General features: G+C 48.2%; 1 protein-coding gene across 1 annotated transcript in view; it reads right to left on the reverse strand.

Annotated features, from left to right (window-relative positions):
- Positions 1 to 4,033: 4,033 nt before the first annotated feature.
- The window catches only part of CALB2 (calbindin 2), a 33,965-nt gene continuing 23,620 nt past the window's right edge, over positions 4,034 to 14,378 (reverse strand). The window contains exons 5-11 of the mRNA XM_003939933.3: positions 12,479 to 12,535; positions 11,811 to 11,888; positions 11,227 to 11,282; positions 10,871 to 10,910; positions 10,000 to 10,053; positions 9,186 to 9,257; positions 4,034 to 4,728 (exon numbers count right to left, since the gene is read on the reverse strand). Coding sequence (XP_003939982.1) covers positions 4,612 to 4,728; positions 9,186 to 9,257; positions 10,000 to 10,053; positions 10,871 to 10,910; positions 11,227 to 11,282; positions 11,811 to 11,888; positions 12,479 to 12,535 — 474 coding nt within the window. The 3' untranslated portion in view covers positions 4,034 to 4,611. The remainder of the gene's footprint in view (positions 4,729 to 9,185; positions 9,258 to 9,999; positions 10,054 to 10,870; positions 10,911 to 11,226; positions 11,283 to 11,810; positions 11,889 to 12,478; positions 12,536 to 14,378) is intronic.

The following is a 14,378-nucleotide window of genomic DNA, read 5'->3' on the forward strand; positions in this document are numbered from 1 at the left end:
GAAGTTCCAGTCTCACTCTACATATCATACCCAATCCCACGCTCCTCCACATCTACCATCAGTCCTGAGGTGGCCTCCCAGACCCCTTGTTGGCTACTTGTGTACCTGTGCACGCACTGACATATTCATCCTGTATCCTCTTGCAGGTTCACTTACATACATGCCCATGTGTTGACATATGTACCCCATCTTCCATATGCATCTAACATCCCTTCCTCCAAGTTTTTGAATTCTAACATGTTAATTCCTGTTGTCTTGCCCTCTCCTCTTTCAATCCTTTCCTACTGCCAGCAGGCCAAGAGTCAAGAAGACCAGGACTCTAGTGCTTGAGCTAAATGTGTGTCATTCTCTGCACAACTCTTTCCTTCTGGGTGGTCTTGTGATCTGGAGAAAGAGACTTAAACATTATGGCCTCAATTTTTTTAATTTATAAAATGGGGATTTGTTGAGTGACCACTGTTCCCTGCTCTGGGACCTGGATCACTCATCTACTCTTTGGAATTCCCATCCCCTGTCCCACGTGTCTGATTCTAAGAGGATCACCCCACCTGCTGGCCATGGGTGACTGGTCAGAGGTGAGCATGTGATGGAAGGTGAGTCAATTAGAGCTCCTTCTCTGTGGCATTTTGAACTGGCACTAACGGAAGAAGAATAGTCTGTCTTTGCCAGATGCATAGTTTAGAGCCAATGAGTTCATGTGACAAATGTTTATTGAGCACCTACTGTGTGCTTGGCATTGTTCTAGATGATGGGGATACAGCCAGCTAAAGTCATGTTTCCTGCCATATGGAAGACATCAGTCTGAGAAAATAAAGCCATCAGTTTGAGCAAAGCAGAAATAAGAGAGAGAGGAGTCCTGGCAATATTTGAGTTCCCAGTTCAGATTGTTCAGGAGGCCCTTCCAGACATACAAGATAGTCCAGATTCTATCCACTAATTCTCTGTTTTGCCTGAGCCAGTTATACCTGGATTTCTGTCGCTTTCCAAGGACCTGACTACTGCAAAGGTAATATGTTCTGACTGGCTCATGCCCCATGGTTCTTGGAGTTGTTATTATTTTATGATTCCCTAAAGGATTTCTCAAGCTCAGCTCAGGGTCACATCCACCCTCTTGCCCTGATGGTGGAGTCACTCATTCATTCATGCGTGCACTCTTGCAGCCATGCACTGCTCAAAAAGCACAGCCCCCACCCTTAGGAGTTCCCATTATTGTTTTGGAGGACTTGGATACGGAGACAACCAGGCATTGACATCTCAGCCCTCATCCATCTCAGCAGGGTCTGATGCCTTTGATCATTTACCTCATTTTCAGACACGACTTTTCACTTATCTTTCAGGAAACCATACCTTTCCGATTTCTCTCTGCCTGCCTGGCCATGCCCTCTTCCCTTCTAGAGCTCTCGCTGTGGGAGGGCCCAGAGATTCTTTCTCAGACCTCCTTTCTAGTATCTCCTGGGGGAACCTCAGGCCATTCCCACCACCTTAAACCCCATCTTTGCATAGATGCTTTACAAATTCATATTTCTAGCCCCGACATCTTCCAGAACTTCAGGTTCACATATATAGTGTCCACTGGTGTTTCTAGTTTCTGAGTATGTAAGGTGTGTCCCCACTGTCCCTCTTCGTCACTCCCCACCTTTCTCTGCTTGTTTTCTGTCCTTGAGGCTGGCCTATGTGGACTCCATTAGTGGGCTTCTGGCCCTCTGGCTTCAGGCAACGTGGAACCCTAGAAGGAGATGGGAACGAAGCAGGGAGGAGGGGGTGTGTGTTTACTCCATAAGAGCTAACCTGGGCTTGGCTGTGTGCTTGAACAGAACATGTGGCATTCCCTGCATGACTCTACCTTTCTGGGTTCCCCTCATTCCTTTGGGCCTAAGTGTGGTAACAGCACTAGTTACCTGTCACTAGTCACTAGTCGCTTCCCTGTCACTAGTCCCTGGTTCTCCACTGTCCCTTATGAGTCCCTTGTATTTCACCTGCATGTGTATAGATGTTTGTGAACAAATCCGACTTGAATATGATTGAAAGACGCCATTGTTTTCTGTTGGGACTGCCCTGAATTAGTAACTGGTACTGTAGATGCCCCTAGGAAAGGAGGTCTGGATATTCTGGGGTTGAGTTGATAAATCATTCAAGAAAGACAGAGATGCTCTCTTTGTCAGAGGGAAACAGAACATGGATTCTTTATTACAGCTGGTGGCCTCATAAATCCTTAACTGATCACTAGTAGGGATGTGGACAATAGGTGAGCAGAGGGTAAAGCACTGAGGTTTCAAATGGTTGTGGTACTTAGTTCCTAGGGCAATCAAAAGGAATTTAAAGATTTTGGGGTCATCTGGAGCATTCTTGTGGCTCTAGAGAGTACACATAAGGAAAAAGATACATTTTTTGAGTTAGGGTCTCAATCTGTCACCCAGGCTGAGTGCAATGGCGTGTTCTTGGCTCACTGCAGTGCCTCGACCTCCCAGGTCAAGCAGTCCTCGCACGCTCAGCCTCCTGAGCAGCTGGGAGCACGTGCGCATGCCACAATGTCCAGCTAATTTTTTGTATACTTTGTAGAGATGGGGTTTCGCTATGTTGCCCAGGCTGGCCTCAAACTCCTGAGCTCAAGCCATCCGCCTGCTTCCACCTCCCAAAGTGCTGGGATTGCAGGTGTGAGCCACCCTGCCTGACTCAGAAGTTTTTAAATGACAACAATACAATTAAGAGCACACATGAAGATTAAGAAGACCTCCAGGGTGAGCTGGAAGGAGTTCCTCATCTCCTGTGGTCCAAGGGCAGATACAGCTGAACTGACAGGGGCTGCAGGTTTGCAGAGGCAGAGCCCCTACCCCAAGGTAAGGTGCCAATGGGAAAAGCATGGGCCCTGAGACATGAGGTAGGCAAAGAAATGCGAGTCCCTAGTTTCCACCACCCTACACCCTAATGTCTTTGAGCCTTGGTTGTTTTCATCTGAGGATAGTATCCATCTTGTAGGATTGTTGTGGGATTAAATGAAGTAGTGTTATCAAAATATGTCTTGTAGAGAATCAATACATGACAGCATGAAAAAACGTCAGTCCTCTCTCTATCCTAGGATCTAAGAGCTCTGTGGACCCAAAGGCCAAGCTGGCCCTACACCAAGAGGCATGTGATCGGGTGTTGGGTAACCTGCATTTTGAGGAGGAAAAGTTAAATTTTGGTGGTCCAGAGCTTCTGCCTGGAGGTCCTTTTCCTGCTTGGTGGAGATCACCTGGTCCCAGTGGTAGAGATCCCGTTGGTGTCTCTACTATAAGGTGGATCTAATCTGCTGGATTTATACCCTCCCTCTGCCCCAACTGGCCGGGGCTCATTACTAAACCTCTTTATGTATGTATGTATGTATGTATGTATTGAGACAAAGTCTCACTCTGTTGCTCAGGCTGGAGTGCACCAGCATGATCTCGGCTCACTGCAAACTCTGCCTTCTGGGTTCAGGTGATTCTCCCGCCTCAGCCTCCCAAGTAGCTGGGATTACAGGCACACACCACCATACCTGGCTTATTTTTGTGTTTTTAGTAGAGACAGGGTTTCAGCATATTGGCCAGGCTGGTCTTGAACTCCTGACCTCAGGTGGTCTGCCCACCTTGGCCTCCCAAAGTGTTGGAATTATAGGCATGGGCCACCACACCTGGCCCAAAACCTTTTTAATCTTCAGTTTTCTTGCCTGGACAGTGCAGACAATCATAGCACTTCTCTCAAAGGATTAAGGGAGATACTCCAGGCCAACCATTGAGCACAATACTAACACTACCCTTAGTAAGACTTCAGTGAACTCGTAAGCTATGCCATCACCAATCTCAGAGATACAGAAACAGATATGAAACAAAGAAGTGACTCAGGTTAGTGAACAGACAGGCAATGAACGGTGAGTGAAAGCCATAGAGTCTTGGGGGTCCTACGCCCCACTTAGGTGGGTCCCATTATGCTCTCCCACCCACGTGAGAATAGGCCCTCCCTTTGTCAAGAAGAGCTGCTAGCTGCAGAGAGAAGTTGACCACTAGATGAGACTGGGTAAGCTTCCACAGCAGAACCTTTTCATTTTATTGGTTGTAAACTCTTCTTTGGTAAACAACACACCCAAAGACAAAAGGAGCACGCCGAGTAAAGAAGGCAAGGAAAGGGCGGGTGCCCTCCACACGCAGGAGCTCTGAGAAGACAGCTACACCATTAGCAAGGTGGTGGGTGGAACCTGGAAGTTTGGGGTAGGTGGTGGCACGGGGCACCAACAGAGGGAGCGAGAGGGAACCGTCCACTCTGTTGGACATAGAAGCCTAAATCATACAGCGAGGGAGCTCATGCATCACAGCGAAGAGAATTAGGGACCCTCCACCCATGCCCCCATCACCTTCTATGTGTGTGTGATCCACTGAGGCAGAGCAGTCTGCCTGGGCAGGGGTGGGTGCAGGGGGCTCAGGACGGCCCCCCGCCCCAGCAGCCCATCCTCCATCTCTCGTTTCCTGCTCTGCAGGCAGGTGTGTGGAGGCTGCAGGGGTGGGGGCGGGGCGCTCACGGTCTCTGGGTCTGGGTAGACGCATCAGGGCAGCAGGAGCAGGGTTTGGGGGAGGTGGAGAAGCAGCCTCTGTCCCCACTTTACATGGGGGGCTCGCTGCAGAGCACAATCTCCAGATCTTTGCGGTACAGCTTCCCTGCCTCGGCCAAGGACATGACGCTCTTTCTGTAGTTGGTGAGCTGTTGAATATTCATTTCCTAGGAGATACAGGGAGAGGGTAAGAGCAGGCTCAGAGGATGGCCCCAACCCAAGGAGCCCACGTCCACTTTCACAAACACAAACACCCACACCTTTCTCTCATCGCATCCCAGGATAAGTGGCTTAGAAGTATGCAAAGCATGGATTTTGGAGCCAGACAGATGGAGTTGAAGCCTCTTTTGTACTTATTGGCTGCATTACTTTAGGGAGGGTAATCAAGCTTCCTAAGACTCAGCTGCCTCACCTGTAAAATGGGTACACTAAAAGTGCATGTCTCATTGAGGTGTTGTGATGATTACATGGAGGGAATGAGTATAAGCCACACCAGCAAGCACTCGAAAAATAAACGGTAGCTATTGTGACAGTCATGATCTGTGTATAACTTGTATATATTCCTCTACCTCATTGGGCCTTCATTAACTCAAGGCCAATCTGGCTCTCTCATTGGACCTTCATTAACTCAAGGTGATGAAAAGAAGGCCAGGAAAGCTCCCTGGTCTTGCCTTCCAGCCTCCTGGACCACTGTTTACTAAGCCTCATCTATTTAAGCAATGAATTCTATTTTTTTTTTTTTTTTTTGAGACAGAGACTTGCTCTGTGGCCCAGGCTGGAGTGCAGTGGCATGATCTTGGCTCACTGCAACCTCTGCCTCCTAGGTTCAAGGGAGTCTCCTGCCTTAGCCTCCCGAATAGCTGAGATTACAGGCACCTGCCACCACACTCAGCTTATTTTTGCATTTTTTTTTTTTTTTAAATAGAGATGGGGTTTTGCCATTTTGGCCAGGCTGGTTTCGAACTCCTGACCTCAGGTGATCCACTCGCATTGGCCTCCCAAAGTGCTGGGATTATAGGCATGAGCCACCATGCTCAGCCCCTATTTAAGCAAGGAATTCTAAATCCCAGCTTCTCCAGCAATAAAGCTCCCCAGCCTACTTCTTGTTCACCGGCTTCTTGTGGTGCTCAGGGGCCACTGAGACAGGTGAGCCATGAACATATGCCCAGTGTCTCATATAAATGGAAGCCCAAGTTAAATATCAACACCTGATTCGCCTGATGTTAAATACATGCTTTACAATGATTGCTTCAGATACAAATAACCAATGGGTCTGAAATATAGCTAGGTCATTGTCAACACTGGAAAATCACTTAACCTTTCCTTTCTTTCCTTCTTCTCCTCCCCATCCCTCTTTTCTTTTCTTTCTTTTTTCTTTTTCTTTTTTTTTTTTTTGAGGCAAGGTCTTGTTCTTGTCACCAAGGCTGGAATGCAATGGCGTGATCACGGCTCACTGCTCCCTTGACCTCCTGGGCTCAAGCGATCTTTTGCCTGAGCCTCCCAAGTAGCTAGGACTATAGGTGTATACCACCACACCCAGTTCTTCTTACTTTTCTTCTTTTGTATTAAAAATATTGGCAGATACTTTAAAATTTTTTTCTCTTCTAGGCTGATGGGTCATTATCTCCACTCTGCTAATAAGAAAACTGAGGTATAGTCATGCTCATGAATACTTGTGGTCTAATCATGAGCCCTGAAGTCTACTATTTCACTGGTGCACTATTCTGTCACCTCTTTTTTAGGGCTCGAAGGCTAGTCTTTTTTTTTTCCCTATCGTGCCAGGACTTCTCTTTTTATGTTATTAATTTCTGGCTTGGTGCCACCAAAACCCAAGGGCACTCCGCAAGCATTTCTGGCTTTGAGAGGTATCTTCCCTAAAGTTAAGACGTTCTTGGAAATGTCACGTAACACTGGCGTGCACCTGAGATATCTGCCACTTAATCGGGCGCCAAGGAAGGGACCTCATACATCAACCCCAAGCTTGGGACAACTTCCACAGTGAACTGTGGCAGTGAGAGACTTAGCAGCATGGGGGGAGAGGCTGCTGACTTGTGAGGTCTGTAAGTTTCACATAAAACTGAGGACGGCTGTAGCGAGTTGGCATGGCCCCAGAAATGCTAAGAAATACTGCAGTTCAATCCCATCAGCTTGTCCCCTCCAGGAGCCTCAAACATTAAGCTGCTCAGAAACCTTATCACACTCCATGCAGGCCCCATCCAAACAGAATGTGTGCTTCCATGGGTTTTCCAGAAACGGCCCTTCCCTTCTAGCACAGGTACTGTGACTTATAATCACGCAGCTCTCTCTTGCTACTTATTCACTCTCTCAATCCCCAGGGGCCAAATCTGAAACTTGGTACCAGTGGAAGGCTCTTGGGTAAACAGCTTGGTTAATATTCTTGTCCTCTGACCTTCAGAGTGGCTTCCGAATCCCAATCCCTGAATCATTACTTTCGTTGCCATACCTGGAGTCAGGCTGTGCAGCGCCCCAAGCTGCCCTTTGTAGGAACCAAGAAGGAACCTAGCGAGTTGATGACCAGGGAATTCAGGTCACTCTGAGATTTAATGCATGTCCTCAGGGTTTAGCCACCTAAGGTATGAGGCAGGGTCTCATGAAGACAAACTACGCCTCATTCATACAATTGCACATAAAGATATTTTCCACGATGGTGCCCAACATTCCTTGGATGCATAATGGCACATACATAATTTTCTTTTAGAATTTAGTGCCAAGAAAGAAAAAAGTTTGCCAAGTTCAAACACCTGGTGAGTACTTCCTTCTTCCCGGGAAGTATTTGTTTCCTCATTTTCTGCCTCTTTCAAGAGTATTTGTAGGTAACATCTTTAAAAAAAGATGAAATAAATGAAGGATGATATTTAACATAAAGAGATCAGAAAGCACTTGGAAAGAGAGATAAATAGACTCAGAGGCTGCAGAGAATTTTTTCCTGAAACTGAGCATTAAATTTAGCTCTTGCTTGCCAGCCAAGGCGGTGAGACAAGGAATTACAGAGCTTTCATCGTCTAATTAAAGAAAGCGGCAAAACCATTTGCTCAGAGAAAGACATTTTCCAGGCGGTGAAGGAAGACAGCTGCAAAGTTTTGGCTCCTGGGTGCCATTCTGCCTGACTCCTCCACCCAGTGCACCAAGCTGAGCCCAGGGGAGGGTCTCCCGGGGTGTTCCCAGGAGGTAACACCAGGCAAAATAATTCACTTCTCTGCCTTCTCTTTGAGAGGAACAGACTCTTCAGTGGCTCCTTTGAACCCCTCCCCGAGCCCTGGTTCTGCAGTGCGTCAGTCCACAGTAGCCCTTCACCTCCCACCGGCCCCTGCCCTTCAGAATCTCTCTGTGTGGCAAGTGTTGTTGTTGTTGTTGTTGTTGTTGGCAATTTGGCTAATACTTTCACATGTGGGGCCACGTCAACAACACTGTCCTCACCTCACAGCAGCGTCCCTCACAATAGCCAGCAGATGGGTGCAACCCGTGTCCACAGAGGAGGAATGGGTAAACAAGAGGTGGTCTATCTATACAATGCAACGTTATTCAGCTTTACAAAGGAAGGAAATTCAGACACATGCCACAACATGGATAAACCTGCGGGACATTATGCAAAGTGAAATAAGCCAGGCACAGAAAGCTCATACGATTTCCTTTCCATGAGGTACCCAGAGCAGTCAAATTTACAGAGGCAGAAAGTAGAGTGGTTGCCAGGAGTTGGGGAACAAGGGAATGGGGAGTTATTTTTTCCGTTGAATTTTCTTTTTTTTATTATTATTATACTTTAAGTTCTGGGGTACATGGACAGAACGTGCAGGTTTGTTACACAGGTATACACGTACTATGGTGGTTTGCTGCATCCATCACTCCCTCATCTACATTAGGTATTTCTCCTAATACTATCCCTCCCTTATCCCCCCACTCCCTGCTATAATAGACTGGATAAAGAAAATGTGGCACATACACACGATGGAATAGTATGCAGCCATAAAAAAGTATGAGTTCTATGCAACAATCTTGCATGATCTGCACATGTACCCCAGAATCTAAAGTACAATTAAAAAATAAAAATAAAAAAAAGGATGAGTTCATGTCCTTTGCAAGGACATGGATAAAGCTGGAAGCCATCATTCTCAGCAAACTGACATGAGAACAGGAAACCAAATACCGCATGTTCTCACTCATAAGTGAGAGTGAACAATGAGAACACATGGACACAGGGAGGGGAGCATCACACATCGGGGCCTGTTGGGGGCTGGGGGGCTAGGGGAGGGAGTTATTTTTTATGGGTACAGGTTTCAGTGTTGCAAGATGAGAAGGTGGTGATGCATGCACAATATTATGCATGTATTCAATGCCACTGAACTGTATGCTAAAAATGGTGAAGATGGTAAGCGTTCTGTCCTGTGTTTTTTGGCACAATTAAATTTTAAAAAGAAATGTCAATTAGTCAATCAGCCAACCAGAAATTTAAAAGCCGAAAGCAAACCCACAAAATGGCTATTGCCTTGCTGTGGCAGATCAGAAGCGAGCAGAGAACAGGTCCAGGCACCTCTCCCCTCCTCTCCTGCAGAAGCGTCTCCTGTGCCCTGGGAATGGTGGGTGGGCCTCAGGCTCGGCGGCTCACCTTTTTGTTTTTCTCATATAGATCCTTCAAAAGGGCGTCCAGCTCATGCTCGTCAATGTAGCCGCTTCCGTCCTGAGGATGGGAACAGAGTCAGCCCAGAGCTCTAAAGCCCAGGCCCCCGACGTCCCGACCCATTCCAGGGATGTCTAAGAGTCTAGCCTCTCTGTTACTCTGTGCAAGATGAGGTGTTCAGATCATGTAATGACACAATAATGCATCCCTTCTGTCTTGATCAGTCATGGCAGGAAGGTGGCAGTGAGCGCAAGTTTTGGGTAGCCTTTCATTGTGGTGCTTTTTATGTGCATTGAAAATATAAGTGAGGTTCAAGAAGCATTTGGTTAACTCCCTGAGTCCAGGGGCTACTTAAGGTTTACCTCAAACACTTTGGTATGAAGAAGACCACTGGAGTCCTGTGGGCAGGGGACAGCCAAGGGAAGGATAGGTAGGGAGGCCATCCCACTTCCACCTTCCAAATTAAAGACTTGGTTCTGGGCAGAATTGTGATCTGGCACCAGGACAGTTCTGCGTGTCCCTTCCCTTTGGCCCCCAACGCGTGGTCACAGCCTCGCCCTGAACACAGCCTTCTTCCCCCAGCGATCTTGGCTGCACTCTGCAGAAACCAACCCCTTGGGCTCCGTCAGCTACCGGTGGAGAATGGCCTTTGCCTTCTCCTACGGCAGAAGATGCAGCAGGAAGAAATCACACGGCCCAGGCCGCCCCTGGAAAGCTGTTTCTTCCCAGGGGTGAGGCTGAGCCCTTCTGACAAGGCCGATGGGCTTCTGATTTTCCCTCCCATGCCATTTCCCCGCCTTACCTTGTCGTAAAACGTGAAGATCGCGTTGAACTCCTCTGAGGTCAGTTTCATGCCCTGCAAGAACCAGGGTATTAAAGACAGAAGCAGAAGCGCAGTGGTGTGTGTGTGTTGGGGGGTGGTGGTGTGTTGTTTGTGGTATGTGTGGTGTGTGTATGTATGTGATGTGTGGTGTGTGTGTGGTGTGCGTGATGTGTATGGTGTGTGTGATCTGTGTGTTGTGTGTGTATGCTGTATGGTGTCTGTGTGAGGGGGTGTGGTCTGTGTGTGGTATTTGTGTGGTTTGGTGTGTGGTATGAGTGATGGGTGTGTGGGGTGTGTGGTATTTGTGTGTTGTGTGTGGTGTTTGTGGTGTGTGTGTGGTGTATGGACTGTGTGTTGTGTGTGATGTGTGATCTATGTGTGGTGTGTATGTGGTGTGTGGTGTGTGCGTGAGGTGTCTGTGTGTGTGGTCTGTGTGTTGTGTGTGTGGTGTGTGGTCTGTGTGTTGTGTGTGTGGTATATGGTCTGTGTGTGTGTGGTGTGTGTGTAATGTTTGTGTATGGTGTGTGGTCTCTGGTATGTCTGTGCGGTATGGTATGTGTGTGATGTGTGTGCAGTGTCTGTTTGTGTCATCTGTGTGTGGTGTGTGTGTTATATGTGTGTGATGTGTGTGCAGTGTGTCTGCAGTGTGTTATGTGTTTGTGTGTCTGTGTGGTGTGTGTGTTATATGTGTGTGATGTGTGTGGTCTGTGTGTGTTATGTGTTTGTGTGGTCTGTGTGTGGTGTATGTGGGTGTGTATAATGTGTAGTATGTGGTGTGTTGGGGGAAGGGGGATGCAGGGCCAGGCTCAGAGGTTGAGGGAAGAAGGAAGGAAGGAAAGCAAAGTTTTACCTGAAATTTAAGCAGGAAGTTTTCCTGGACAGGCAAGAGTCTGGGGAAAAAATGTTAGAGCAGAGATTAGGAGGCCGCATAGACACGGGCAAGCGGGAGCCAGGGGAAGGCAGAGGCGGTGCCTGCAGTTACAGAAACAGTTTCTGAGCACTTCTTAATAAGAATCAGTGGGAAGTTCAAAACAGAGGGAGACAGACAAGGCGAGGTGTTGACGCGCACAGTTCTATCCCGCTTTGTCTTGAGGTTCTTGACACCTGCACCTATCACTTTCCCACCGATTGATCTCAGAGACGGGTGGTAGCCCAGGAATAACCTGCAGGGGTCGGTATCAGTGACCCTGGGGGTGAGGTGCTTACCGGGACATCTCTGAGAGGCCCAATTTGCCATCCCCATTCAAGTCGAACATCCGTAGCTGTTGGGGACAGAAAGAGGTGCCTGGTTTACTTGCTTCGAACTTCTCTGACCTGACATCCCCTTCTACTGGAGAGGAAAGGAAGGAGGACAGGTGGCACGTGCTCATGCTTCCTCTGAGGTCCCTGGGGGCCAGGGACCAACATGGCCTAAATCAGTCATGGGGGTCCCCTGGGGGGGGTCACAAGGGCTTGTTCACTGCTCATCTCTCCCCTTCTTAGGGACAGGAGCAGCTGGGGCACAGCAGGCCAGCACTGAAGGCCCACTCTCTCCAAGGTCATCCTCTCCTGGAGCTGCAGAGGTTGCCATGGAGACAGATGCTAACATTGGCCCATGGGTCAGCTCGCACCCAGGACCTCAAAGGGTCTGTGAAGCCATAAACTAGCATCCCTTTTTGCCGTCTGCCACTGTGAGTCACTTCCCCTGGGCCTGAAGAATCAGCAAACAAAAGACCCTGCACGCCAGAACCCCCATGGCTTGGGGCCCAAGTCCTGGACCCTGGGGAAGAGGGACACTTCTGTCCACTCACTATGGTTTGGGTGTACTCCTGGAGCTTGGGCTCGTCATATGGCCGGTTCGCCTTCTTCAGCAGGTCTGACAGGAATCCCTGGAACACAAAAGGCCTCTTTAGTACTTTTGACTCATGCATTGGGTCCCTCATTCATTCACTTACCTGCTCATTCAGACAGTCTCTCAATGTGTGTGTGTGTGTGTTTCCCAGGTCTACGAGTTCTATGACTCAGGGCCCTCATCATTCTTAACTCTTGGGGAGTGACTTTAAAGGCTTCACTAGCTCCTGGGTGCAACCTTGCCCCACAGAATGGGTGCTAGAGATTGGCTCTGCCTCCTTGGAGCTCACTGTATAGGGCTAAGCAGTACCTGGGGAATCACTGGGTAGGCAGAGAAATTTGGAGGTGGACCTAGGAGCCAGGAGGCCAGTCTTCTGAAATTGCCTGGAGGACGCCTGTCCCGAGCACGGAGGTGCAGAGGATCTGGGTTTGGCTGAACTCCACAGCCCCGCAGCTCTGTTACTGATCTCCCCTGACTTCTCTGAACAAGTCCAACAATTCAGTGCCAGGCCTGAGTATTCCTAAGCAGCCCGCAAACCCACGCCCCTCATCTAGTCTCTCCTCCCTCCCCAGGCTCCTTCAGCCCACGGTCACTCTGGCCTCACACCCTCCCCAAGGCCCATCCTACCTTGAGCTCATTGGCTTCGATGTAGCCACTCCTGTCTGTGTCGTACTTCCGCCAAGCCTGCAACAATGGGAATGTCAACTTCTTAGCAGAGACATATCAAAATCTACCCACCTCCCTTCCATTCCCCTCTAATGGGCCAGCCAAGGTCTCGACCTTCAAGGATATCAGAATGGGACGGAGACATGGAGATGATGTAGCCCAGGCCCTTCAGGGTCATCAGAGGAGGAAATGAGAGAGTGTCTTGACGGTGATCTCATGAGAGCCTGAGCCAGAACCACGCAGCTAAGCTGTTTCCAAATTCCTGACCATAGAAACTGGAATGTAATCAGTGTTTGTTGCTTCAGGCTGCTAAGTTTCAGGGGTAGTTTGTTACACAGCAGTAAGTAACTCATTCTGTGGTCCTGAGAAAATATGGTCCTGTATACAACCGCTCTGACATCCCTGCCTTTTACCAAGTCATCTGGTGAAGATGAGGGAAAGCCACAGGATGGGGAGTGGTGAAGGGGAGGGGACTGCTCATGTCTGTGGCAGAGATGCCTGGAGAATTGTGTTCCCCTAAATCTTTGGTCTATTTGGTGCCGCATATTTCTAAGATTTTTCTTTCCTTCCTCCCTCCCTCCCTTCTTCCCTTCTTCCTTTCCCTCTCCTCCCTCCCCTCCTGCCCCTCCCTCTCCTCTCTCCCTTCCCTTCCTTCCCTCCTTCCCTTCTTCTCTCCCTTCCCTTCCCTTCCTCTCTTCTTCTCTTCCTCTCTTTCTTTCTCTTCTTCATCTTTTTTTTTTTTTTTTTTTTGCAACAGGATCTCCCTCTGTCACCAGGCTGTAGTGCGGTGATGTCCAGAGCTTACTGTAGCCTCCACCTCCCAAGTTCAAGTGATCCTCCCAGCTCAGCCTTCCAAGTGCCTGGGACTACAGGCATGCACCACCATACCCAGCTAACTTTTTATTTTTTTGTAGAGATGAGATCTCACTGTGTTGCCCAGATGGCTGGTCTCCAAAGCCCTGAGTTCAAGTGATCCTCCTATCTCAGCCTCCCATAGTGTTGGGATTACAGGCATAAGCCATCATGCCTGGCTTACAGATTTTCTTCCAAGTTTTGTTCCCCTGACTTCTCTTCCCTTCTCCACAGGGTCCAAACAGCACACCTAAAGACCAGCAACACTTGATTTTTTGAGAGTCAGCAACCACTAATCGTTTAATCTCCTACTTCCCTCACGTCTCCACTGAATGTGCCCCTTTCATTGTAGGAGTGTTAGAGTTTATGGGTATTTAGAGTGTAGTTGTATTTTATGAAAAAGTCTCTTAAATACCAGCAAACAAGGTTACATAATTTTCATGGCATATTAGTGACAGGGCTCAGAAATTTTGGTCCTGATTTTTCTTTCTTATTTTTAAGTTGCAAGACAGGAGCAAATTCCAAGAAAAGGGTAGGTTTAGGACGGGTGCTGTGGCTCACACCTGTAATCTCAGCACTTTGGGAAGCTGAGGTAAGTGGATCATGAGGTTGGGAGTTTGAGACCAGCCTGGCCAACATGATGAAACCTCATCTCTACTAAAGATAAACAAAAAATTAGCCGGGTGTGGTGGCAGGCGCCTGTAATCCCAGCTACTCAGGAGGCTGAGGCAGGAAAATCACTTGAACGTGGGGGGCAGAGGTTGCAGTGAGCTGAGATCCGGCCTGGGTGACAGGGCAAGACTCCGTCTCAAAAAAAAAAAAAAAAAAAAAAAAAGGATAGATTTGTAGTATATGCAACCCAGGCAGATGGTATTTGATTACAAGAGTATCTTTTCCCTGCAGAAAAATGCCTTAGACTTTTTGAAATACTCTTTGCCATGGCCAAAAGTCTGCCCTTGAAAAAGGTACTAAAAGATACGTGTGAGGATTTCCAAATGTGACTTCGCCA

The sequence above is a fragment of the Saimiri boliviensis genome, chromosome 1 (genome assembly GCF_048565385.1).
Source record: "Saimiri boliviensis isolate mSaiBol1 chromosome 1, mSaiBol1.pri, whole genome shotgun sequence".
Classification (NCBI taxonomy): Eukaryota; Metazoa; Chordata; class Mammalia; order Primates; family Cebidae; genus Saimiri; species Saimiri boliviensis.